This window comes from the organism of the source record quoted next (assembly GCF_019968955.1).
Source record: "MAG: Porospora cf. gigantea A chromosome Unknown PgA_NODE_45_length_55436_cov_341.508, whole genome shotgun sequence".
NCBI lineage: Eukaryota > Apicomplexa > Conoidasida > Eugregarinorida > Porosporidae > Porospora > Porospora cf. gigantea A.
The window spans coordinates 24,431-48,585 of NW_027151709.1; the positions used below are offsets into that span (position 1 = coordinate 24,431).

The 24,155-nt window shown below is 52.9% G+C and overlaps 10 protein-coding genes across 21 annotated transcripts in view; 4 read left to right on the forward strand and 6 right to left on the reverse strand.

The window, feature by feature from the left end:
• Nucleotides 1-1,211, reverse strand: part of KVP18_000165 (uncharacterized protein) — a gene marked incomplete at both ends in the record, with an annotated part of 1,815 nt that extends 604 nt beyond the window's left edge. The window contains one exon of one of the 2 annotated variants that reach the window (XM_067951311.1): nucleotides 33-1,211. In XM_067951311.1, the coding sequence (XP_067808472.1) occupies nucleotides 33-1,211 (1,179 nt within the window). The other variant, XM_067951312.1, reaches the window with a different exon arrangement.
• Nucleotides 1,212-1,349: 138 nt separating this feature from the next.
• Nucleotides 1,350-2,132, forward strand: KVP18_005071 (uncharacterized protein; the record flags this gene model as incomplete). The annotated part of the gene is made up of 3 exons (XM_067949414.1): nucleotides 1,350-1,785; nucleotides 1,814-2,064; nucleotides 2,094-2,132. 3 exons carry the CDS (start codon nucleotides 1,350-1,352, stop codon nucleotides 2,130-2,132), a joined length of 726 nt encoding a protein of 241 aa, XP_067808483.1.
• Nucleotides 2,133-2,363: 231 nt separating this feature from the next.
• KVP18_000149 (uncharacterized protein) lies at nucleotides 2,364-6,825 on the reverse strand (the record flags this gene model as incomplete). Of its 7 annotated transcripts, XM_067951108.1 has the most annotated exons (7): nucleotides 2,364-2,745; nucleotides 2,773-3,043; nucleotides 3,082-4,630; nucleotides 4,659-4,769; nucleotides 4,798-5,477; nucleotides 5,507-6,170; nucleotides 6,199-6,825. In XM_067951108.1, the coding sequence occupies 7 exons, from the start codon at nucleotides 6,823-6,825 to the stop codon at nucleotides 2,364-2,366; spliced, it is 4,284 nt and encodes a 1,427-aa protein (XP_067808441.1). The 7 variants fall into 7 exon arrangements, with proteins under 7 accessions (XP_067808441.1, XP_067808440.1, XP_067808439.1 ...); XM_067951107.1 differs by lacking the exons at nucleotides 2,773-3,043; nucleotides 3,082-4,630; nucleotides 4,659-4,769; ... (1 more) ...; nucleotides 5,507-6,170; nucleotides 6,199-6,825 and having other exon boundaries at nucleotides 2,364-2,723; XM_067951106.1 differs by lacking the exons at nucleotides 2,364-2,745; nucleotides 3,082-4,630; nucleotides 4,659-4,769; ... (1 more) ...; nucleotides 5,507-6,170; nucleotides 6,199-6,825 and having other exon boundaries at nucleotides 2,769-3,017.
• Nucleotides 6,826-7,434: 609 nt separating this feature from the next.
• On the reverse strand, nucleotides 7,435-13,050 carry KVP18_000158 (uncharacterized protein; the record flags this gene model as incomplete). Its single annotated transcript, XM_067951195.1, has 1 exon — nucleotides 7,435-13,050. One exon carries the CDS (start codon nucleotides 13,048-13,050, stop codon nucleotides 7,435-7,437), a length of 5,616 nt encoding a protein of 1,871 aa, XP_067808460.1.
• A 50-nt stretch (nucleotides 13,051-13,100) lies between these two features.
• On the reverse strand, nucleotides 13,101-14,879 carry KVP18_000147 (uncharacterized protein; the record flags this gene model as incomplete). The annotated part of the gene is made up of 1 exon (XM_067951096.1): nucleotides 13,101-14,879. One exon carries the CDS (start codon nucleotides 14,877-14,879, stop codon nucleotides 13,101-13,103), a length of 1,779 nt encoding a protein of 592 aa, XP_067808432.1.
• A 131-nt stretch (nucleotides 14,880-15,010) lies between these two features.
• KVP18_000155 (uncharacterized protein) lies at nucleotides 15,011-18,988 on the forward strand (the record flags this gene model as incomplete). Of its 3 annotated transcripts, XM_067951165.1 has the most annotated exons (6): nucleotides 15,011-15,074; nucleotides 15,101-15,705; nucleotides 15,734-17,074; nucleotides 17,103-17,356; nucleotides 17,386-18,641; nucleotides 18,694-18,848. In XM_067951165.1, the coding sequence occupies 6 exons, from the start codon at nucleotides 15,011-15,013 to the stop codon at nucleotides 18,846-18,848; spliced, it is 3,675 nt and encodes a 1,224-aa protein (XP_067808456.1). The 3 variants fall into 3 exon arrangements, with proteins under 3 accessions (XP_067808456.1, XP_067808455.1, XP_067808454.1); XM_067951164.1 differs by lacking the exons at nucleotides 17,386-18,641; nucleotides 18,694-18,848 and having other exon boundaries at nucleotides 15,734-17,116; nucleotides 17,163-17,360; XM_067951163.1 differs by lacking the exons at nucleotides 15,011-15,074; nucleotides 15,101-15,705; nucleotides 15,734-17,074; nucleotides 17,103-17,356 and having other exon boundaries at nucleotides 17,534-18,988.
• Nucleotides 18,989-19,945: 957 nt separating this feature from the next.
• Nucleotides 19,946-20,317, forward strand: KVP18_000167 (uncharacterized protein; the record flags this gene model as incomplete). Its single annotated transcript, XM_067951315.1, has 1 exon — nucleotides 19,946-20,317. The coding sequence occupies one exon, from the start codon at nucleotides 19,946-19,948 to the stop codon at nucleotides 20,315-20,317; it is 372 nt and encodes a 123-aa protein (XP_067808476.1).
• Nucleotides 20,318-20,386: 69 nt separating this feature from the next.
• KVP18_000159 (uncharacterized protein) lies at nucleotides 20,387-22,155 on the forward strand (the record flags this gene model as incomplete). 2 transcript variants are annotated; one of them, XM_067951210.1, is made up of 3 exons in its annotated part: nucleotides 20,387-21,415; nucleotides 21,444-21,968; nucleotides 21,997-22,155. In XM_067951210.1, the coding sequence occupies 3 exons, from the start codon at nucleotides 20,387-20,389 to the stop codon at nucleotides 22,153-22,155; spliced, it is 1,713 nt and encodes a 570-aa protein (XP_067808462.1). The 2 variants fall into 2 exon arrangements, with proteins under 2 accessions (XP_067808462.1, XP_067808461.1); XM_067951209.1 differs by having other exon boundaries at nucleotides 21,444-22,028.
• Nucleotides 22,156-22,398: 243 nt separating this feature from the next.
• Nucleotides 22,399-22,866, reverse strand: KVP18_000153 (uncharacterized protein; the record flags this gene model as incomplete). The annotated part of the gene is made up of 1 exon (XM_067951159.1): nucleotides 22,399-22,866. One exon carries the CDS (start codon nucleotides 22,864-22,866, stop codon nucleotides 22,399-22,401), a length of 468 nt encoding a protein of 155 aa, XP_067808450.1.
• Nucleotides 22,867-23,375: 509 nt separating this feature from the next.
• On the reverse strand, nucleotides 23,376-24,146 carry KVP18_000166 (uncharacterized protein; the record flags this gene model as incomplete). 2 transcript variants are annotated; one of them, XM_067951313.1, is made up of 1 exon in its annotated part: nucleotides 23,376-24,146. In XM_067951313.1, one exon carries the CDS (start codon nucleotides 24,144-24,146, stop codon nucleotides 23,376-23,378), a length of 771 nt encoding a protein of 256 aa, XP_067808474.1. The 2 variants fall into 2 exon arrangements, with proteins under 2 accessions (XP_067808474.1, XP_067808475.1); XM_067951314.1 differs by having other exon boundaries at nucleotides 23,376-24,125.
• Nucleotides 24,147-24,155: the final 9 nt, after the last annotated feature.

Genomic DNA, 24,155 nt, shown 5'->3' on the forward strand with positions numbered 1-24,155 from the left:
GGCGATTCTCCACTCTGCTTACATCCAATTACTGGTGTCGACTTGAGCTGGGCGTTGTCATAGACATTGTCAGCAATAGAACTGTCTTGCCTAGTTCCATAATCTTGTCGCGTAGGGTTGTTGACAATCTCCGAAGGGGATTGACGAGTCTCAATGAATGCGGCCCCCATCATGGCGTTGGGCGATTCTCCACTCTGCTTACGTCCAATTACTGGTGTCGAGTTGAGCTGGGCGTTGTCGTAGAGATCTAAGATGCTGTCGTCTCTCCACGCCGTAACTGCCTGCGGCTCCGAAACAGGGGTGACAGCCCTGCTGACTGGCCTCATAGAGCTGCCCTGGGCACCCATGATAGGTTCATAGGTGTCGTCGAGCTCCGGCAAGCCTTCGTAGGAGGGGGGGAACACGTGAACTGGCGCGTTGTAGTGACTCGGTCCTCCAGCCGTGTGAATGGTGGTGGTCGCTAGCTCACAGGGGAACAGATGCTGTGGGCGATCGGGAAGTGTGGGGACTGGCGTGTCGTAGTGAGCTGAAGCTTCAGTTGCGTGAATGGCAGTGATGGGCCTTGCTGGATTCGTTTTGCTCACGACGCTGTAGGTGTCAGTGCGAGTCCCCTTTAGGTTTTCCATTGTTTCATAGACTGACATGTCTTCGATGTTGGGCGATGGCACTCGTTCTCCACAACTCGCCTCCTCTCGATTCATGGAAACGTAGCCAGATCTAGTAACAGGGACTTCATACTCATTACACCCAACCGACGGGATTGGAGGAAGTGGTCTGCTCCGCCAACTGGGCGTCAGCGTTCTCCCACACCCCATGGAGGACGTTCTCGTCGTGTTAGAGCTGACGGAGGACGTTGTCGTCGTGCTAGAGCTGACGGAGGCCGATGGGAGAATGCTGGACTCTTCTACGTCTTCGTAGACCGGGAAACCCTTAGAGACCGCCTCAGAGCAATCAGGGACGGAAGTCCGATCAAACACAATGTCGTCAGAGGATGTTTCGATTTCCTCGTCAGCACCCCCAGAAGGGTGCTTAGTAGGTCCGGAACTGACGGCCATAACCAGAGCATCCCACTTTCCCTCCATTAGCTTGCCAACATCCATTGCTCTCCCCTTAAGCTTCTCGAGTCTTGACGGTTTTCTTGTCGGAAGTAATGTTGAAGCAACCAACAGCCCGAAGCTGCTCTCTTCATTGGGATGACAACCCAGACGCATGATATATATAATTTAGATATATCTGGATCACCTATCCCGAGGGTCACAACCAAACGACTTCACAGATCCAGGACTCCGTCTGAGAGCATCACAAGATGGAACGACTTGTTCCAACGAGAAAATACTTTTTTATCTCGGATGTCTCATCCAAAAGTCCCGACTACAGTACCGATGAGGACGCTTCGACAGCTGGATGTTACTGTGAAGTCGCTGTCCAAGATTGATTTCGAGTCCCATGGCGCGATACACATCGCTACTACGATCGACGACATAAAATTCGACTTCAATGGAGAAGGAGAGTGTAAGCCAGGAGATTTTTACCAGAAGATCGAGCTCACGCCTGCTCAAACGTACCGAGAAGTATCGTTCCGTGCGGTGAATGAGGCTGGGACAGTCATCGGCGAGTGCACATTTGATCTGAAATTTCTCCACCTGAGCAATGACCTGGCGTACAAAGGGAAGCTGAAACTCATACCCGAGGGCATGCTGAAGATTGCTCTGCTGGGACACGATACTGTGGGAGACGGGTCCAAAGACCCCACTGTCATTTTGGATCAGAATCACAGACTATTCAGTGAGAGGTTTCAGAGGCAGTCATGCAGCACCAAAAGCTGGGGCAGGCAACTCGCTGTTCGCCGGACTAAACCCTGAACTACGTGCGGAGGACATTCTGGGCACCATAAAGTGGAGCCAGATCGATGTGCCTTCATCCACTCGGAGGACACTGCCCATCTCCCACTGGCCCCAAGCGCCAACGTCCTATCCCGACAGGACGAAGGTGTATCAGGTGCGTAAAGACCGAAGGCTAGACGAATTAGGCGTCATTCCCACGCCGAGAGTGAAACCTCAACGAGTGAGGCCGCTAAAGCAGGAGCCAGCTAGTCGCGCGAGGCCGTTAAAGCAGGAGTCAGCGCCTCTTAGTCGCGCGATGGAGCGCGAGAAACCCGCTAGAAAGCAAAGGTCAGCCCCTCTACCTAAGAGTGATCCAACCCCAACCCCTCTACCTAAGAGTGGTCCAACCCCAACCCCTAAAACGCAATCTGCAGACAGGAAAATTAGGAGTGATCCAACCCCAACCCCTAAAACGGAATCTGCAGACAGGAAAAAGTTGCGCAAGGAGCTAGCCCAACAGCTAATGGGCATGCTCGAGACCTAGGATGTTTTCAGTGGTGTGAAACAGTGTGCATAGGACGCCTCTTGTCGTTGTTGGCTGATGGCTTGAATGTCTTCCTCGTCCATCTGATTCCAGATGAGGGGCATGCCGAACATGAAAAAGAGGACGACTAGCCCACCGATGACCATAGGGTTTTTCAGAAGGCTGAGAAGCGACACAGAGGGGTCTGGGTGCACATTTGTGGACATGGCGCCCAGTGGGACCAGAATCAAAGGGTTCGACAGATCTCCAACGGCCCGCTCTGCATAATCCAGGAGCGTGACCTTGGGGTCACCAGAGTGGGTGATAAGTACTGAGTGCCGCGGGTACTCCAGTAGAGGGCAAATAACAGAGAGCATGTATTTGCCAGGCTCGACATCGCTGTGTTGGGTGATTTCAGATCCTCACAAGCTAAAGTTGCCGGTAACGTCCACAGCACTCTCATAGCCGCCCGCCTCTCCTTGCAGCTGTGCCACGCAGCCCTTATGCTTCGTGAGGCTCTCAGTCATCAAAGGAGTGTTGACGTGTTGAGGAAAGTATCCTGACCCGGTCCGTCCTGCCACCAGAAGGTGGTTGTGGAGGTCAGAGATGCGAAGGGTAGCATTCAGAGAGGCAGCGAAGCATCCTACCACGAGCAGCGCGAATTGGAGCATATACGGTTTAGGGCATCCAAAACATTCTAGACTTCAACTTCACTCAGACGTTCAGCTCGCTCACCTTTGAGTCTCCGCAGGACATCCATGACGGCCATCTCGACGGAGGTACTATAGACGGCCTCCTCCTGGCTGATCAAAGACTCGATCCGGAACTGAAGGTCCTCTTCCCGCTTCTTCCGCATAACCACCGCCATTAGGTTGACACCTGCTGATCGAAGGCTCTGCCTGACAAAACTGATGTCGAAGCACGGCGCAGGCAACTGGGCCACTCGAATCCCAGAGGATCGGAGCTTGTGTAGCAGCTCGAACGCTAAAGGAAGAAGGTCTTCGTGTTGGGACAGCACAACGCAATATGGGGACCAAAGCTTCTGCAAGGAGTGGTCTTCGGCGAGACGAGTGCTTCGCGCGTCCAGGATGAAATCGAGGAAGAACGCCACCTCATCGACGGTTGTGAACGTTCTATTCTGAGGCCGATACGGCCAATCTGTAGTCTCTGGCCCCACTTCGGCCACTTCAGCAGAGAATGATGGAGCAAGTTGGCCTCCTGCACAGACAACAGTGTCCCCAGAATGCACCGCGCAGTACATGCTGCAGGACTCAACATTCACCCTGGGGTCAAGCAGTGCCTCGGGGGTGAGTAGCCGACAATGAATTTTGAAGGACGGGAGACCAAGAACCGAAATCGCATCCTTGACGGCGTCCACGGTCTTGGCGACAGCTCCTTGAGCTCCCGAATTCAACTCAATGACGGCCTTGCTCCATCTCAGACTGGAAGTAGCCAGATTCTCCAGCGTCAAGTCCCCACATGTCACGAAAATTGGAAGGCCTAGGTCGACAAATGAACTCAGCAGCGCACGAGGAGAGAGTTGACCGCCGCTACCCAGCCACTTAAGTGCGTAGTCACTGAGAGTTTCTCGATGAGGAAGGAATGGTTCTGCTTTATTGCTCATCTGCAGAATCAAGTGGAAGACTTGAAGGGCGTACACCAGGCGGTCGTGGCGTCGTCGAGTCCTAGCGTGTGATATCTCATGGATTAGGGAGCAGAGGTGAGCAGCCAGGCCAGGCAGACGGATGCCCACAGCAAAAAGCTGATGCATCAGGTGCACAGCCAGCTTAGGAAAGCAAACAGTGAGGCTCCAATCTTGGTAAATGCCCAACAGATCTGAAAGAAAGGGGAAAATGCCCTCGAGGCATTCCAGCCGAGAGGCACATCCGTCTTTCCGCCTGAGCACCAGCGCAGCGCGAACTACGCCCCTCTCAGAGAGACGGCAACTTCCGACACGAGGCAGATCTAACTGCATGAGCGGTATTAACGGCGTTCTGTACGAACATAGGACTCCGCCCTTCTCGGTTAACCACCTGGATTCCACGAAAGGTAACAGTGACCGCGATCTGAAGGGCCACAGCTCTGGGAGGGGGACGTACTGGTAGCCGTGCTTGAGGAGGAGCTTCCTCACTCGGTGCATGACACAGGTTTCCAAGAAAGAGTGGGAGAAGTCGAGGCTTGGTCTGGTGCATGACACAGGAACCTTGGTCTGGTTGCCAGAGAACAGCTTTTGGATGCAGTAGGAGATGTACGGCAACTTCGCACTGCCAACTCGAGCGACGAACTGCATTTGTTGCCCAGAAATCGCTCACGACTTCCATATGCTCTTGCTCGGGAACTGGTACTGCAAACGACTGCAGCCCGTTACAGGTCGGCCTCAGTGCAGGGTTCGAGTCAAACGCCAACATAAGAAGCTCTAGAGTCTGCGTTGCAGAAGGAGTCAATGCTCACCAAGGGCTCCATTGTGTTGGCAAACGGAATGACCCGTCTGTGAGCCGCTTGAAGCAGTGTAAATACTCGATCCACTTCCGATTCGAACGGCCCAGCCAGAAGTTCCACCAAAATGACCCCGAGTGCCCAGATATCCATCTTCTCCGTCCACGCTTCCTCGTCCAAGTACTCAGCTGGTAAATAGGGAAGCATTGATGTGGGGACTAGACAGGCGTCCAGAAAACGAGCAGGGAACACGTCTCTAGCAAGTTGTTCTACCCATTTCGCAGTGAGAATCTCCTTGTAGTCTGAGCTATCAGGCACCAAAGATGCTGCGAAGTCAACATGATCCACAGCGCCCAATTCCCTATAGACCGCCAAGGTAACGTCTCTGGTGTGGGATTGGTCGAGCACCGCTAAGCGCACGGCGCCGTCTACGCGCTGGACGTAGACAGTTTCGGCAGTTAGACCCAGAAAACTCTTCTTACAAGAGTGCATCGCCTTGATCGCGCTGGCAATTTGGTCCACCGCGGAGAGGATGGAGATGTAGTCTCCCACGAACATCCGCGACTCGACTGCCTGCTTTAGGGTGATGCAGGCTGGTTGCGACTCGTACTGCGATATCAACGCCATCTGCTGAGGTATTTGAACCAGGCGGTGAGCGACATAGGCAGCCCAGACGGCGTCGCCCTCAGGCATAACTGCATCACGGAGCCTTCGCTGCCTCTACCAGAAACTGATCTCTTGTTGGGGTAACCAGCTGTCACCTCCAAAAGCCTGTCATTCGTCGAACAGACGGTGATCCAACTGTTAAAGTACCTGGATACGAAGGCATTCGATAGCGCTGCAAGACGCATGCTAGACTCGAGTAATGCGTTGGCGACAGTTTCGGAGAGGTCTCCAAGACACACAACATCCAGCAGGTACCGTTTCTGATCTACTTTGTTGGTCGCCTCCAGCAGCAACCCAAAGGGGGCCCTCCTTAACTCCGAGCAATTTTCAAACTGGTCATCCAGTAGTAGCACTTTCGACAATCCGGCGAAGTCATTGGTGGGAGGCAGGGACAGCTGAGTCGTCAGCTGCACCGAGTTACGCCGGCTATTAGGCCTAGAGCCTAGAGTTGCCACTGGGGGTTCGGTGGTGTCGAGTCGAAGGAAGTCCACCAGCCTGAGCTTCGACTCGCCAGTGTCGCTCTCCTCCTCTGATCGGATATCCTCCTCGGATTCCACAGATGAGTGGACCCAACATATATCTACGTCTGCTTGGATGGCAGCGGCCTTCGCGGAGAGAGCAGTGTCACAACGAGGTGCAGTTGAGACTGGTAGCTCCGGGGACGATGGAGCCATTTCTATGTTCTCAGGCAGCGATAACATTGCCTCAACAATCCCGATCAACTGAGTAAGAAAACCTCCTGTCACTAACGTCAAAGACAGATTTGTCAGCTTCGACAGTCCAGTTAGCCCACCAGGACTCCATGAGCACAACGTTCTGTTCTCTGTCCTCAGATGACAGACGCTTGTTGCTGAAAACCGACACGCACGGCGCCTCGGTTGGGTATCCCCCTCCAAAGACGAGGTCAACAATGGCACCATTCACGCGGCGTGACGACCCCTTCTTGTCCCACCACTCTGGTAGGGGCGGACCTATATAGATAGATCCCGTCAGCAGGAGTTCGACATGGACAAGGTCTTTGCGATTCAGGTCGTGCCTTTCTCTGGAGTAGAACTCTAGAAATCCCATTCGCGCCCTCTCAACTCCTAATGGTGGCAGCTGCAACGCCTCCAATATCATGTCCTTTCGTTTGTCGAACGATGGTATCGCCTCCTGAAACACTCCCGGCATTAAGTTGTCAGATATCGCCTCCCGCACTTGATTTCCCAGACCGCGATCTCGACCCAAGACTACCACCTGCGATGGATAGATTGTCACCAAGTCTGTGACTTCTTGCAGCAGATGCTCTGACACTATGTTGGCTTTAGGAGCCCAGAAGGGGCTATCTCCTCGCCTTACGGCTGACCCTAGGGAACCTGAGCGCCTCTTCCTGACCATCACGCCTTTTCGCGATTTGCGTCCCTAAAAGCAGTCCTTTCGAAATAGACTTCCTGGGACTCCTTTTGAACTCCTACGCTACTTCACCATTCGCTTTCTCGCCTTATCTCGCCTTATCTCGCCTTATCTCGGCCTTATCCTGTTGCTGATGTGACTGACTCATATACGTAATAGAAGATTCATGTGCGAGTGTAGCTGTGGAGGTGGAGGTAACAGTGGGTCCCGCGAGCAGCCAACACAGACCAGTGCACGAGCAACATCCAGTTCAGTGGACAGCTGACCATAAAGAAACCAAAGAAACCTAAGAAGTGCTGTTGCGTAATGATTCCTCAGCAAGCCTACGTGCAGTGTGTGTACTACCCGCCTCCTCAAGTGATGACCCAGTGCGTACCCATGCCACCGTTGGTATGCTGCTGCGTCTGTCCGGATAGCGGCTGCTAAGTCTAGGGCTGCTAGGCTGTACACATGTTTGTACCTCAGTCCTGACACTTCCATGACACTTCCATGATATAACCGTGATGCGCTACTGAAAGGATGGGCGTTGGCGTCGCTTGCAGCTATTGACTGAAAATCGTTGCTGTACAGAGTATATGCATTGAAAACTTAGGTCTATGGGTCAGCAGGTACCTCCAAGACTGAATTCTCGACACCCAGCTTGTCCCGGACGGTTCGATCCCGAGGGTTGCAAATCCATGTACCATCAACAATAAGCTTGTACAAATACTCGCCTGCGGGAACCGCAAGTGGGAGAACGAAACAATTCTGAGATGGCTCCCAGGTCAGGGCGCGACGAACTTGCCAATCATCGAAGGAACCCGCTACCGTAACAACTCGAGGTTTCGGTCGGTCAACAGGCGGGGAATAGCGAATGCGAGCGAGTTTGGTGCTAGCAACCTCTACGGGGTAGGCCTCAGCTCTCTCAGGGCCCCTGGCCGATTGCAATGGTGTGACCTCAACCCGGACGTCTTCACTGTCCCACAGCGAGGCACAGACCTTCGGCAAGCCAGTCATGAGCTTGGAGATCTCGGTATTGTTGTAGGGCAACTTCCTTCGGAGCCGGCAGAACTCCTCAAGCCAAGCACGAGCCACCACTTCCGAAGCCATCACGGCGTTCGCTGCGTTCTCCCTTAGCAGCGCGTAGGCTTGCTTATTCTTGAAAACTCGAAGTGACCTCTCGACTGCGTAGAGGTAGTCACCCAAATTGTATGACTCAAATGTGAATCCACAACCGACGCCCGAATCCTCCCTGAACTCGAACACGCTATCAGCTAAACCGCCGGTCTTGAAGGCGATGACTGGCGTGCTCGCCACGAAGAACTCATGTTGCACAATACCACCAGGTTCGAACATCGAAGGCATGAGCGCGAAGTCCGCCCCTAGGTTGACGGCGGGTCCGTCGACGAAGAAAGCATCAGGATCCGCCCAGAAACAGAAGGGGAAACGAGCTCTTAGATTCTGCATCAGATTGCCGCAGCGCTTGCTGTAGGGGTCTTTCCAGTTGACCATGCCGCCTACGAGCACCTGAATTCTGAAGTTGTACCTGTGGAATAGGTTCTCACAGCCCTCGAGGATTAGATGGACGCCCTTCTGGCTTGTGATTCGACCGATGAATGCGAAGAGAGGTATGTCGTGGTCAGGGGTCTGGAACCCGAAGAATTTCGTCTGCAAGTAGGCCTTTGCGTCAGAGTGCTCCACAAAGCCAGCCTGCCGTAACTTATCAAGTCGAGGCTGTACAGGGATGCCGTTGGGAAAAGCGAAAGGGTTAGAGTAGCGGTTCAATAGAGGCGACAGAGGACTTGCAGCAGGCTTGCCGTTGCTCCCGCGAAGCTCGTCGCGATACGAGAAGCTAACAGTGCCCCACTGGTCAGTCGTAAGGAGAACACATCGACAAGGATTGATGACAGGACTGTTCCAATTGGGGTCCACAAGCAGATTCCTGTCGAGGCCGTGAATGTGAGCCAGATCACTACTGGCGTATATGCGGCCTTCGTAGGCAGGATTCATGTTGTGGACGATATGAAAGAACGTGGTGTCGTTGAAGAGACCGCCAAAATGTGACTTGCCATAGGCGGGGATGAGACCGGTAGGCCAGTCGTTGCTTACGATTACCTGTGGCATCGGGCTTTCATCCTTGGAGTGGACCTGACAGATGGTCTCAAGCGCACCTTTAGCAACTGCTACGAGGAAGCGAACAGCATCTTCTGGCGCATTGTCTGGGTACGGGTGAGGGAAGAAGCGCTGGTTGTGCATGAACAGCAGACGGACATTGTTGACGTAACCGTCGTGGACTCCGAGGGTGACATCTTCACTTCCAATCCGGACGTTGACGTTGAACTTATAGTGAATGTCGTCCTTCACCAGATAACCTTGCTCGCCCTTGCGGTTGCGATCGTAGTAGGGTGATATCACCCAAATCTCTTGTCCAAGCTCTGAGGCCAAAGTAGTTGTCAGCTCATCAACCATGACGCCAAGGCCGCCAACGGTAGACCACTTGCCCAACTCCGTCGTCACGAACACTATGGGTCCCATGCGGCTCCGATCTACAATCTGCTGAGCAAGCATCGGGATCATGCTTTTGGGACTGCCTCCCTCAGCTGGGGGAGCTGCGAGCGCGTTGAGCTTGGCCATCAAGAGAGAACCGAGCTTGGGTCCACGGACAGGGCATATTGAGGAATCGAATCTGCGGGAGAACAAGCCGACATCAGTAAGCAGATCCAGGAGTGTGGTAGAGAGGTTGGATGGCAGGGAGCCATCTGTAAACGATACTTCCATGGCGGAAGCGTAGACCTGCAGCACTCCAACTAGCTGCTCGAGATCCTTTTCCTCCACAACAGCGTTGATCAGCGCGGAGATGAAAGCGTTCGAGACGACAGATTTACAGAGAGACGCGGGAAGCTCTCCCTCAGTATTGTTCGAGAAATAGTTGCGGGCATCGCGTGCCTTTGAACCCAAGCGCTTTAAGGCATCTTGCAGAAGCTCGCTGAAAGGAATATCCTCTTCCACTCTGCTGAATACGGTCACTGCAGCCCCGAACGGGACGAGCTTTCGCGTCATCTCCTCTGCAAGGACCTCTCCAATGCGCCACATCTGGGAAGGGCCTGGCGGCGAGGGAGAGGTCTGCTTCAGCACCGCATCAGTTCTAGCCCCCATAGCAAGGAAGAGGTCTTGGAAAGCAGTCATACTAACTGTGACGTTGACCTCCTGATCCGTGAAGTTCAAGAAGACCAGATAAAAGCTGCAAACGCTGGTCACATTCGCGAAGACGAAGGTGCCAGGAGCAGACTTCATGGGAAGAAGAACAGACTCTGGGGAACGTGGCAATACATTTCTCACTTCACGGCAGTGGTCGTAGTGCTTTCCGATCTCGCGAATGTCAAAGCCAAGATCAGGGCCCAAGCACTTTCGGAACTGCTCCTCAAGGGCGGTCAAACTCGGCACGACCGTGTCAGCGGCATTCTTTACGATGCAGAAGGGAGACGACCCGCTCGATTTGCAAGATACCTTAGCGTGGGCGCTAGGAGAGGTGTCTACATGCACCTCGGACGTCTCCGCGTCGGAAATCGCAGAGACCGTCGACTTCGTACGAGACATGTGCACTAAGGTAGAAGAGGAGTTCAGTTTGCGGACTCGAGAGCGATTGGAAGTTAGAAAAGCATCCGGTTTCGACTCATCCGTCACGACGTCAAAGTGAGCAGCTCCATCCAGTCTGTAAACTTTACCCTCCTGTTCACCCAAAAGGGTGCCAGGTACTGTAGGCAACCAGAAGAGCAGATTAACGAAAGGCCAAGCGGCGCGTCCCAGAAAGAGCCCAGGAAGTGGGTCCGAAGGAGACGCGGAAGCAGTAACCACAATTCCCCCTTGTAGAGTGCTTTTGCGACAGGAAAGGATGTAGGAACTGAGGGGCAAAGCAGATGGTGCTAGCTTCGAGACCGATCCACCGTTGTCCAACTTCCGTCCTGCGATAGCACCGACACCCTCCAAGAGTCCGGTGACCTTCGGCAAGAGACCAGACTTCGAAACTCCCTGAATCTTCGTACAGTCATTAACCTCGCCGAGGAACAGGGCAGTCGGGTTGTGCTTCCAAAGTTCTCTAGTCAAAACAGCAAAGAAAGGATTAGGCCAGTGGTTAGAGACCTCTGAAGTCCAATACCCTGACTGCTTGTTGTCGAACCCTCCGCAAACGACCCCTTGTAGCTGCTCCTCAGCAGTATAGTGATCGATGCCGTCGCCATCCCAACGATGAAGCTCATTGGAATCACGAGCAAATAGCATCGGCTCGAGTGATGCGTTCTCGAAGTGAATGCCGGATACGCCGAAGTCAGCCACCCACCGAGACAGATCTTGCGCAGTCAGACGCCAGACTGCACCCTTCCTATAGTTCAGCATGCTCGTGTCCTCCAGGTGCACGCTTCGACCGAGTCCTCCACACAAAGGTACCTTACGGCCTTTAGCGTCTATGGTGTGGACGAAATGTTCGGGTCTGTACTTGCGGTGGCACTGGCTGCTGCTGATGCGGCAAAGACCATCAACAACCACCTCAATACCATACGAACGAGCCTTGTTGGCCAGGTCCCTCACGTCTCCGCTGTCCCCTAACATGCTGCAGGGGGCGGCTCTGTCTGTAACTGCGAACGGAGAAGAATTCGGTCGCTGGAACTCAATCCCTCCGTGGTTACTAAAATTGGACTCGCCGTTGTCGCGTTCGAGAGCGCCCATCAAGTAGAGGACGGAGACTCCACGTTTGGCTAGGCCCGGCAACATGGAGGTTACTGATGAGAATGACCCTCGATGGATGAAGGTCTTCTTCTTGTAGTCCACATCAGCCTGGTGAGCGTCAGGGAATAGCTCGTGAAAGGTTCCAGTGCGGAGAGCCGCGTTATGAACAATGACCCGACCTTGAACAGGAATAGTCTGCGACAAGTCACCTCCTAGGATGTGAGCCACAGTGGAGTGGTAGTCAGCCACAAACTTTGACATGCGGTCCTTCAGATGCGGGAAAAGCGAGTCACTGGACTGCTTTCTCATAGTGTGAAGGGTGGTCCGGACAGTCTCCCAAGACCCTAGTTCCTCGTCGCCGCGAATCAAGCGATAATCGTAGAAGCCACATTTGGAGAAGGAGCCGAGGCTGCACCTGCCTCGGTGCCCTGAGGAAGTAGCTTCCCACTCTAGGTTATGGTAAGAGTACGCACAAGCCTGGCTGTGCGCTGAGCCCGCTGGAGCTTGAAGGACGAGGAGAATGTCGTGAACATCCACACCCCTAGGAAGCAGAACCTCGATCTGGAACTCGTCTCCAATATAGGAAATCCGAGGGACAAAAGGAACCATAACTTGCCAATCATGATAGTCCACGAAGCAATTGAAGAGCACTATAGCACGACTCTGCACCATAGGGTCGGAATGACCCATCAGCGCCACCAGCAGGTCGAAAATAGCCTCTCTCTGAGGGCTATCTTTCTGGAAATTTGCGTACCACAGATCGATTTCCAGGTCCTGCATGCAGTCGATCATTCCATGGGTATTGCTGCTGGTGAAAAGAGCCCTGTACCATTGAATCTTTTCATGCCGGAACTGATGATGACCTTTGCAGTTCTGGTAGACTCGGAACGCATGCGCACACCGATTCTCTACGAAAGTCCATGACTTGCAAAACAACGCAGTCGTAGAAACCGCTGTCGTCATTCCAGCAGCCTTCATCGCCGCCAACAGCATCGCCATCAGGTAGGAATCGAATCGTCCTTGACATGAGACGCAGAAGTCTACATAGGCCCTGTCCACCACCACGCCTCGGGGATCCGCCTTTATGTCGGCTTCAGAAGTCCAAACATTCTCATCGAGAACGAACGCGAAGTCAGTGAGATGGCTGAAGTCGACGTTGACATCAACCTGGACCTCGTCAGCGGTGTAGTCATCGCGCGATTTCTGTAGAACATCCAGAAGAACGCAGGCAATATGCTCGTTACTCTGAGATGTGTACCCTAAAGCGGCGAGAACCAGCAGGTGTAGCTGCAGAGCGCAGGCTTCAAAATCAGAGCTTGTGGCCTCCTGTAGGTGCTTCTTTACACGCAAAACTAACCCGCCACTCTTCCTACAATCGCCGAACTTACTCGTGGTGAGCAAGGCAGCCAGAGCAAGGCAGAGATCGCGGCTGAAGGGAATCACCACTGGCATAGTTGGGTTGACGACTTCCTTTGCATCAACAGACTGCCGCTCAGTCTCTTTAACCATTGTGGAAGAATACGTATTCGTAATTTCGATGGAATTTTGGTCCCCACACATTAGGTTGAGTTCACAACTTTAGCGAGTACTTGACCTCGCTCACCAAGGTCTCCCTTCTTGAGAGCCTGCTGAATCCCGATCTTCTTCAACCACTCTTGGTTCTCGGGCTTGGAGGTCCAAAGGAAACGTAGGGCCGCGGCGCCCTCTGACTGCAGCAACGTTTGAAGATGTTTCTGGACGAGAGACATGAAATCGTCTGAGATGGGACCCTTGGAGTCCAGTGCATGGACGACCTTTCTGAAGATGAGCGAGTTGAAGAGGTGGTCGGGGCTGAGAGCACCCGATCCCCTACGGTCGAAGATCGCCAGCACCGCCGCCTCAATGTCGTCGTCGTTGTCTGTAGACATCGCGACCAAGAGAATTTTCTGGCCGATTTTTTCCTTGAAGACGAAGTCCACGTCTGCCTTCACCTTCAAATGCTTCACGAAAAAGTCTAGGAGAGCGGATTTCACAGCTGCACGCATCCCCTGCAGCCGCGACGCGTCGTCCTTGAGCGTCGTAGGCGCGGGTGCTAGCAGTCGTGCCCTGGTGAGCGGAGGAGTGAAGACTTGGCTGTGAGTAGGATCCAGGATGAACAACAAAAATTGATGGCCCCATTCATGGAATAGGATTCGCCTGAGCAAACAGTCCTCGGGAGTGCCACAGCAGGTTAGGAAGGGGGTCAAAACTTCGAGTGCAACCTTGCTATCGTCCAGGGTCATCAGGTATCGCGCCAAGAAAGCGCTTCCGGCAGCTGAGAAGGGAAGATTGGGAAGCCTATTGTACCGCTTGAACGCAGAAAGCATCCTCCTCTTCATTCTGGCGGTCATCACACCTACCAGCGACGTGAGCACCTCTAACCCTTCAGGATGTTGGGCCATTTCCCCAACGGCAAACTTCGACTCCTCATCATCCGTCATAAACATGATAGTCGCGATCTCTTCCTTCAGAGCGTCGTCAACGACGTCGCAGTAGATGCTGAGCATCCACATAACGATGCGGAGACGATGAGAGTTCTTGTCCAGCAGCTTAGTCAAGTAGTTTCGAAGCTGCTTAATGGACACCGCGAAGGTCTTTTGAAGCTCAGGGTCTTTGTTGTCTCTGAAGTTCACCAAGGTTGACCTGATATCCTTCTCAAAGACCTGTTGATCATGAACTAAGGCCACAGGACTCAGCATCAGACGAGCGATCAGCTGGTTGATGTCCTTTTTGCTCAATGACAGGCCCTTGCATCGCTGGGACAGCACATAAGCATAGTTGAGGGTCTCAACTCCGTTGGCGGAGTTTATGAGTGACTTGGCTTCCTGTCCCAATTCTCGGAAAAACACCTTAGCTTGGTTCCTGTGAGAGTACTTCAGTAGACTTTGAGAAAAGAATTTTCCTGTACTACTGGAAATCAAGTCGAGGAAGACTGAGTGCTTGGTACCCTCTCGAACTGGCTGTACGAAAAGATCGAAGTACGCCAGCCTCGCTTCGGGAGTGCTGTACTTCAAGGCCAACCGATAAATGACGTTGCCGGCCTTAGAGGCCGCATACACCATTGACTTCCAGGGTGAAACGTCTTCAAGGCAGTGAGCTGACATCCGACTGACGAAAAGCCCAAGGTCATTGTGGTTGCTCTTGTGAGCGGCCGTCAGCTGCTGGAGAAGGTCCAGGCCTTTGATTTTCCACTGCTTCTTGGAATCATCATCAGCGTCTGTCTTCTCCACGGTCTTGAGTACCGTTTTTGGCGAGATAGGTGTCGAGGCCTTGATGTGCTTGTGCTCCACCCGAGTGCGCTTCCTTGGACCTTCCTTCATTCCGCTCTTCTGTAATTTGCTGTTTTTCTTCTGCTTGGCTCTCAGTAGCACTTGTCGTGTCACGTTGTGATTACCTCCTCTTGAGTTGACCCCGCACTTATGTTGTATATTGGCATAAACGGCCTCGTGTGATGGGGATATCAGGCTTCTTTAGATTTGTTAGTGAACGATATCCGTTGATACTAACCGACTTAGGTGAGGGAGAGGCCTTACGTTCACAGACAACGTCTCCATAAAGGAATTCGACAACCTCTACATCGATTTGAACGGGCTCGTTCATCCGTTAACTCATAATGGCCTGGGCTTTACGTTCTATGAGACCCAAACCGAGGCTATGCTCGCTGTGGTCCATTACGTCACGCAGCTCGTGTATCTTACTAAGCCACGGAAACTCTTATACCTCGCTGTCGACGGGGTCGCTCCGCGTGCGAAGCTTAATCAGCAGCGGTCCCGCCGCTACAAGTCGGCGACGAGACTCCGAGGTATTCCGGCTGGCAAATTTAAATTCGACTCGAATTGTATCACGCCTGGAACGGAGTTCATGCGCCGACTGCAGCAATACCTGCAGTTCTCAATTGCCGTCTTGATGGAATCAGACCCAATATGGAGCAGACTACAGGTTATATACTCGGGTCCCAACGTTTGCGGAGAGGGAGAGCATAAGATTGCTGCGTTCATTAGGCGACTTAAAACATTGCCAGATGCCCGCAGAAACTTGCGTCACTGCATTCACGGACTCGATGCCGACTTGCTGATGCTGGGACTTGCTTGTCATGAGTCTGAGTTCTTCCTTCTGAGAGAACGGATTGATTTTACCAACGACAAAGTATGGCAGGGTTGCTGATTAATTGCAGACGAATGGCGTATTGCGGAGCCGACTCCTTACTTGCGAGGCAAACTTCCAGTTGCTGGACCTCAGCATACTTCGACAGTACCTCTGTATCTCCTTTACTCGGGTCGATTCTCATGGTGATGTCTCTAGTTTTCGGTTTCCATTTGATGGCGAAAGGGTTGTCGACGACTTCATCATTCTGAGTTTACTCTGTGGAAACGACTTTCTCCCCGAATTAGACGTCGCCACCATCAAAAAAGACAACATGGGCAGAATTCACAGCATCTACCACCAGTACCTCAACGACTTCGTTCCCACTCATCACTGCACTGAACCGTGGCTGATGAAGAACTGTGGCCAGGTCGACTGGCACACACTTCGGCTGTTCTTTCGCATGGTGGCGGATGCGGAGCTGAATCTGTCTGACGCAAGGACTGACGTCAGTCGTCGCTGGCTCCGGTGGCGCTACTACTATCTCAAACTCGGTATCAATCTCTTCACTCCTGCGGGACGCACTGAGATTAATGAGTTTTTCATAGAGTACCTGCGTGGTATTCAATGGGTGTGCATCTACTACTTCAGAGGATGCCCGTCGTGGTCGTGGTTCTTTCCCTATCACTATGGACCTTTCATAGTGGACTTACTTGAATTGCTTCCGGAGCTGAGCGGCGTGTACCTGCTACCTGAAATGAATGAGCCCGACCTCATCCAACAGAACGAGATGCCTTCCGAACTGGAAACTCGTCTCGAGTTCCGTACCAGAGAGCCCGCAGATGTCGTAGATACCACCAAACGCTGGGAACTCCCAGAGTTTTTCCTCTCACCCGATGGCAGTCAACCGCTTGAGATGCATGAGCAGCTGATGTCAGTGCTTCCGATAGACAGCAAAAGCTTGGTACCCAGCACGTACTGGAGTCTCATGGAGGAGGACTCGCCCATCTCCGACTTCTTTCCTGATCCATACATTGTGCCAGTGGATCTGCCCCCTGACATGCCAGAGTGGAAAGGGAAGTACCTTCTGCCCTTCATCGATGAGCGCCGTCTGAAGGATGCAATGAAGGCTGCCTGTCTCGACTACCCTCTATCTGAGAGCGATGTGCAGACGAACGTCGTGGGAACGTCGTTTGTTTTTCGCACTTTGACTAGCGACAGCTCGCTGTTACCTGACACCCCACTAACATCGGAGTACCAACCTGTGATTGCCGAGATGCCCCACGGCGTTGAGGCGCCCTGGCTGACACCTTTGGAAGCGCTTCCTTCGCAGTGCCAACACGTCAGTAGAGCGCCCTACGCTCTCAGCACTGAGGCCTCTACCTTCCCCACCGTACCACTAAAGATGTCTGACTGTATGGTCACCAGAAATGTGAGGATGGGAACAGGCTCCATATCAGCTCCGGAGTGCTCGGTTGGCAAAGGGAGTGCTGAAGCATTCTCACCCATCATCCTTCCAGTCTGTATACCTTGTTTTTGATCCTCCTCTAACATGGAACCCTGACTACTTCAAGAACTTCCTCAACGCGCTGCTCTCCTTCCAAGGAGGCTACAATAAAATATGTGGCATCCACCTCGCGAACTCGCCTGTAGTAGAGATTGACTTCCCCAACCGTACCAAGGCTCAAGTGCTGTCTGTCAGTACGCGCGATAAGTGAGGGGGTTGGGTTTCAATGACGCCAGAATTTGGCACTTGGTTGACTTTGCCGATTCCGCAGTCGGATTCGAGTCGGCGGTTGTGTTCCCCTACGACGTCAGGAACGACTTCCAGGCTTTCGTGGACGAGGAGAACCTTCGATATCATCAGGGCGGAGTGGAGTTCCTTGGCTTTATGGATGCAGAATCGAGGAAGGTTCCGAAAGAACTAGGTCTGGTTGACCTCAACGAGGTGCTCCTGCATGTACTGCCCATCACCGAGATATACCGTTCTCGCTCCCATGACAGGGTTGAGTTCGACTACGCCACGAAATCCCGCGTCGTGCGTTTGAACGCCGTCGCTTTCTTTCCTATTGGTCCCCCTCCTCGGCGACCTGACTTGTGTCCGCTGGTTTTGTCTACGGAACTGGACGGCAGCTTTGGCTGTGTAGGAACTCTGGACCAGAATCGTGTCGCCACGATTCACTTCCCCAACCAGTATAGATTGCAGCCTGTTGAAGTAGAAGGTCTGAGGACCCATTGGCAGACTGTGGAGAAGGCTGCGAAAGCACTGGAAAGGAATGTTCATTTGGTCAGAAAGATGTTCGGCAATGTTCGGATTCGCGTCGGCTCTAAACGGGAGCTATTCGATATCGGTCTAGGCTTCACAACTACTGTAGACCAGGAGACTAGCTACGCTACTGGACTGGCTAAACTCGCACCGGGCGGGATGACTTTGTACAGCAATGAGGCACTGAACGCGTTCCGTCTGATGGATGAGCGATGGACTTTCGTTCTGAATAATATGGAGGAGGGACTCCAAAAAAGAAACGGCAGAATCAATGCAGACATGGCATTCAAACAGGACGACATGGAGATCAAGCCTCTCGTTGAGCAGTTCATATCATGGAAGATGCAACAGCCGTTTTCTAGAAGTTTGTTTCAACCAGCCACAGGACGTGGTTTCTATGAAAGCCTGTCTGTTGTTGGGGTGGAAGGCCTCGATTCCATTGCAACCTGGGGTCCCCCCGCATACTCGACCACGAAGACGAAACACTACCATGCTGACAACGGCCTGAGACCGCCAACTAACATCCCTACCCAGCGGTCGTGGATGAAGAAACCTGGTGTTCGGGTAGTTTACTCTAAGTTTAGAGGTATCCTGCCTGTTGGAACGCAGGGGACTGTCATTGGCGTCTATCCAACACTTCTTGTGGAGGATGGGCACTCCATTGACTTCAAGCTGACGTTCGGCAACTCTGCCTTGATGGAGGTGTTGCTGGACATGCCTTCCCTTGCCGGGAGTCGCCTAGGGGATCGAGCTCCTCCTCTTCGCGGCGTTGTGGCACCAGCGAGCCATTTCATGGCTCCACTTCGCGACAACCGTGGAAGAGGACGAGGCGACAACCGTGGAAGAGGACGAGGCGACAACCGTGGAAGAGGTCGAGGCGACAACCGTGGAAGAGGACGAGGCGACAACCGTGGAAGAGGTCGCGACGACAGCAGTGTGAGAGGCCATGGCGACAGCCGTGGAAGAGGTCACGGCGAAGGCCGTAATGACAGTGGAGGAGGGAGCCATGGAAGAGGCAGAGGTCGTGGGCACCAGCACAACAACGACACGAATGGCAACAAAAGAGCCGACGCACATTAAGCATGGATACCCAAAGGAGATTTTTGCATATGCATGAGTCGAAGATCTAATGCGTACGCATAGTCAATCAACAGCGGTTAAAGTCGATCTATGGGGCCGCTGGGCAGCTCAGCATTGAGCTGTGCCCAGCTGAGAACCCAGTACAGCAGCTCAGCTGAACTGTGTCAGCTAATAGAGCACAGGTTTCGGTAGATGGCCCATAACGTCGAGGGTTTGTCGCCCTGAAAACCGCTTCAAAATTTGGGATAGCAGGCGGCGAAGATAAAGATACAGTTTTGGAGTAATCGGAATACTGAAAGGGTAGTGGAGGACAAGGCAAACGGTCAGATACGACTCCAGTGTCCACAGCACCGTGCCGTAGGAGAGGTCGTCTGCTATGCCGGTCAGTATCTGGACTTCGAAGAAGTCCATCAACTCAGCGAGACAGCTACGTGATGCCTGCCCTCAACACTCACCGCGAGATGTCGAGTCGCGCCTCCTCTTCGTTGGACACATATCCATTTGGCCAAGGCGCGTATAAGCGGCAGTTTTCATCCCATTGGAGCCACTGCTCTCCCAGACAAGGAGCTGGATATCTGACGGTTGGGTGCTTCCGTGTTCTCCATTCCTGCCAAGTCAAGTTCGACATCTCTATCAAAAATAAATCAATGTTGCTTCTTTCTATGAATCGCCCCACATCAAGATCAATTTAGAAAAGATCCGTCCCTTTAGAAAAGATCCGTGCCTTTAGAAAAGATCCGCGCCTTTAGAAAGATACGTGCCTTTAGAAAAGATCTGTGCATTCGCTCACATTCTACTGTACTGTCTCAAAAGATACGCGCCTTCTGAAGGGTTTTGCGCCTCACGCTGGCTCCCTTGTAGGAAACGTGACTGTTGGGTGTCAGAGATTCGGGCAGGGATTGGGTCCACTCCAATCCTCGGAGTAAAAGTGTTTCAACCGCGATTTCGTGTTTTCCGATGAGTATCAGCCCACGACTTGAAACACCAAAAGACGACAACAGCGATTCAAACCACCAACCCTCAGATGAGGAGGCCAAGAGTAGTCGTCCACGTCGGGTCACGCTTGAGGAGAAGTACCGAACCAGAGGAATGTCTCGCTCTGTTCAACGCAACCTTGAAGGCTTAAAAGAGTCAAGCCAGGCGAAGTACGAAGCACTAGTCAACGGCATAGGACACCGACACCACCCGATAACCTTTGGTCAGAAAGAACTCGTTGAATTCGACGAGTATCTCTTTGACCACTCACCCATTCAGCACGCTTGCAGTTTCTACCGAGTGGCCAGTTGGAAGTTGCCAAAGGCCAAGACCGTTAAAGTGCGGCGCAAATAACCACTGAAAACACGGTATCGAATGGGCTTCATGCAGCTCTGTGTGCGATATTGTACTATTCCTTGAAGAATGTTGACCACGTCGGGAGCTATTACGCAACATGACACTGTCAACACAATGGACTCCGTTGACGACGATGAGGATCCAGTTCAGGTGCCGTCACACATATCCACACGTAAATATCCGAAGGAGTATTCGCAAATCGAAAAGAACGATGAAAATGCGCTCATCTTCCAACGGCGAACTGTTGACGGCTTCTACATCGCAAACTTTTCGCCACAGGGGCGCTTTATGAAGCACGGTCACGTTCAGACCATATGGGGCTCTCAGTACCTTCAGGAGGCATTGAGAATGCTGCTATTCGACATCCCCATCATCATTCTGAAGCTATTGACTTTGAACACTGCATTGTGGGCTGCCATTCGGCCGAAGCTGCGCTACTTGTACAGTGGACGGGCTTGGGCCAGAGAAAACTATGTGCGGTCCTACTGGAAAACGATCGACCACGAAACCCTGATGCTTGACATCCTGTTACATGATAGGGACTGCGCCGTGGATGCGGCTCCTTCGGTTTCGGAGATCATGCACGTAGAGGCCTGCGTAAGTTTCGAGTATGTAACCACCTGGAAGACACGGAAAAGCCAGCCCGCCTCACCGGGGAGAGAACGCACCGCCGTGGACCTCTCAAGCACTAGACCAGTGACCATCATAGTGCACGGGCTGGAAAACCACTCCCGCAGTCCGCAGGTTTTGGGTCTGGCTCGCTGGGCGTACAGCAAGGGGTTTGACGTGTTTGCCCTGAACCACAGGGGCTGTGCGGCCATGGATTACGACGGCTTCAAACAGATACAGAGGATTCTGGAGGATGATGCCGTGTTTGACTATCACGGCGGATTCGTTGACGATTTGCTGTATGTCTCTCAGATCATCCGCCTCCGTCGGCCTAATGCTAAGATCTACGTGTCTGGGTACTCTCTTGGTGGCAACATCGTTGCTAAGTTTCTAGGAGTCTTGGGCCATAAAGCTTCCCTATTCAACGTGTACGGTGGATTCGGTCTCTGTGTTCCCTTTGACGAGGAAACGTCGAATCTCGATGCAGTAGGGTGCCCATGGCCATTTTACGCAGAACCTCTTCAACAGGACCTTCTATCTACCTGGTCTGCTCCTGAGTCTGAAGTTCAAGGCTGGTCTAAAGCTGCTTGGCAGAGTCTATCGCCGGTGGAACCGCTTCGGTAGACCCCGTGTCTTCCGCCTGGAGGATGAAAGAAAGCAAAAGTCGCACCCCGTGTCTCCCGAGTTGCCCAGGAGTCCATCTTTGCCTGCACTTCTGGAGCCTGTCTACCACCATGTAACGGATTTCCTATCCCCACTGACGCGACGCCTCGCAGAAAACGCTGAGGATTTGGGCCAGCTGCGCGGAATGATGCGCGCTGACAAACTTGGCGGATTCATAGAAAATTACAGCAGTCCCATTTGGGGCTACGTCAATCCCCAGACATTCTACGACGAGAACGCCAGTTGGAGGTTTTTTCACAGGATTCGAGTTCCCTTCCTTGTGGTAAACTCCTACGACGATCCGTTTTTCCTTGCGGACAGATACCCTATCGTTCGTGATCTAGAGCTACATGGTACGAATGGAGAGCATGCTACAGTGAGTCAGTCCCGTTATCACCACGCAGGTGCTCCCCCCAGTAAGACTCGCATACACTGAATATGGCGGCCACTGTGGGTTCATAAGACATTTCTACGACCATATCTGGGATTCCTGGGTGTACAGGTCCTCCGCCACGTATCTTGCCTACCTACATGACGTGGGCGCTATGTTCGATATCGATTGAGGTTTCTGCCTCCACTAAACATTCATGAACGAAAGGAGCTTGCCTCCCCTCACTGCTCTAGCCAGTCTACTGCGAGCGAAAGGAGCTTGCGACGCACTACATCGACGCTAATTTCAGCTGCAAGTGTTGACGTGAAAGAAGACTGCGAGACTGCTAGTTTCAGCTGCAAATGTGGACGTGAAAGAAGATTGCGAGACTGCTAGTCTCAGCTGCAAATGTAGGTGTCACCAAGTTTGCTCCAGATCAATAGATGTTAGCAATGAACGGCTGAGGTTCGAAAACCACAACATCGTCCGCCTTCACAAACTCGCCTTCCTTAGGTCCTATGGGGATTCTTTTAGCCTCGTGAGGGATGCCCTGAGCCAGCGCTTCACGGTGCTCCTTGGCACGCTTGAGGAAGTCCTCACGGCATCTCGAGTGCCTGACATGCTCGAAACGAATGCGAATTGCCTTCAGAATCTGTCGCTGTCGAACTCGCTTCTTGAAGTAGACGCCAAGAGAGCGCGCAGAGACGTCGAAGACCTTACCGGTGCGACCGTGATAGAAGTGGTAGGGCATACCTTTGTGAATTGCAGAGTCCACGATCACGTCCACGAAGTCGCCACGTCGGTAGACGTGCATCGACTTCGAAGGCGCAGGCATGCCATGCTTCCGAAACTGCTTTCGGAACTTCTGGCGGGTGCGAGCGCGGCGACCGAATGAATGGGGCATGGTGGGTGACTACTACAGCAGTAAATCGGGAGATTTCCTAGTCCGTTTTGTCTACGGTAACTGGAGTGCTCGGTTGGGGCGGGCGCGGTTTGACCCTGCTGAGTTCGCGTGTTGTTGCGTGGATGTTATCGTTGGAATTACCGGCACAAATGTCAAACGATCGGAGAAAGTTCAAGCGAGTTCGCTTTCGAGATCAGCAGGATCAATCAGCAGGGTGCTGGAATCGGTGGAGACACCGATACGAGAAAGCACCAGAGGTATCGGCGTCGGCTTCGCCGCCGAACGACCCAAATGATATGCTACTAGGAAATGTGCCACTCATGCCAGAGACAGCGCTAGCGCCAGAACCCTTAGGAAGTGCGGTAATCAGAATTCCTGCCGATACACCACTAACGTCGCCGACAGCAGAGTCTCGAGCCAGTGTGGTGCCTGTAGACCCAAGTGAGACCAAAATGTGCACGTTCCCAAGTTTATGTTGTGATGCAATGTTGTGACTAGTCACGCTTAGGTTAGTCACGTTCGGCGATCACTGTGAGGTGCTGATCAATCACATCTCTGTCCAAACGACGAAAGCGTGGGTTGTCTCGAGTGACCACCCCAACTTCAACAGTGTCCGCAGTGAAATCCAGACCCACGGTAGCCTGAAGAGCAGCGATTGCATCCTCGATGGCTTCGTTCACGGAGGTCTCGCTTCTATCCGTGACCTTCTTGAGTGTTCGTTCCATCACTGAGTTGCATTCCTGATCCTTGGCTCCAGCCGAGGTTGCGAAGAAGCCAGCAGACCAGCCCGCCGGATCGAATTTGAAAACAGTGGGGTTCTTGTGCTCGTCAAGACCGATCAAAATCCCAGTGCACGCTAAGAGACGCATGTAGGCATGCTGCGTGTAGACCTGGTTGATGTCAGCGATGCGTCGAGACAGCACCTCAGGCGTGGCAGGAAAGCCGTTCTTGTTGGCGAACTCAGCAGCCTCCTGCCGAGACCGGAAGACCATTGCCCGGCAGTCTGCAGGGAGGCCCACGGCGCAGCAGCCTACTTCGTTGGAGAGGCTGTGTAGCGAGGTGAGAGCGCTGGCTTTCAAAAGCTTCTCTTGCTGCATATTACCCTGTGATGGGACCTTCTTCTGACACACAACAACCGCGACGTCCTTGGATTTCAACGCACATGCTGTAATGCCGGTACTCTTAACAGCTCTGAAGGCGTACTCCACCTGGAACAGCTTTCCCTCAGGACTGAACACCGTCAAGTGTCTGTCATACATCGATTGGGCTCTTGAAGACATTATCGAAAT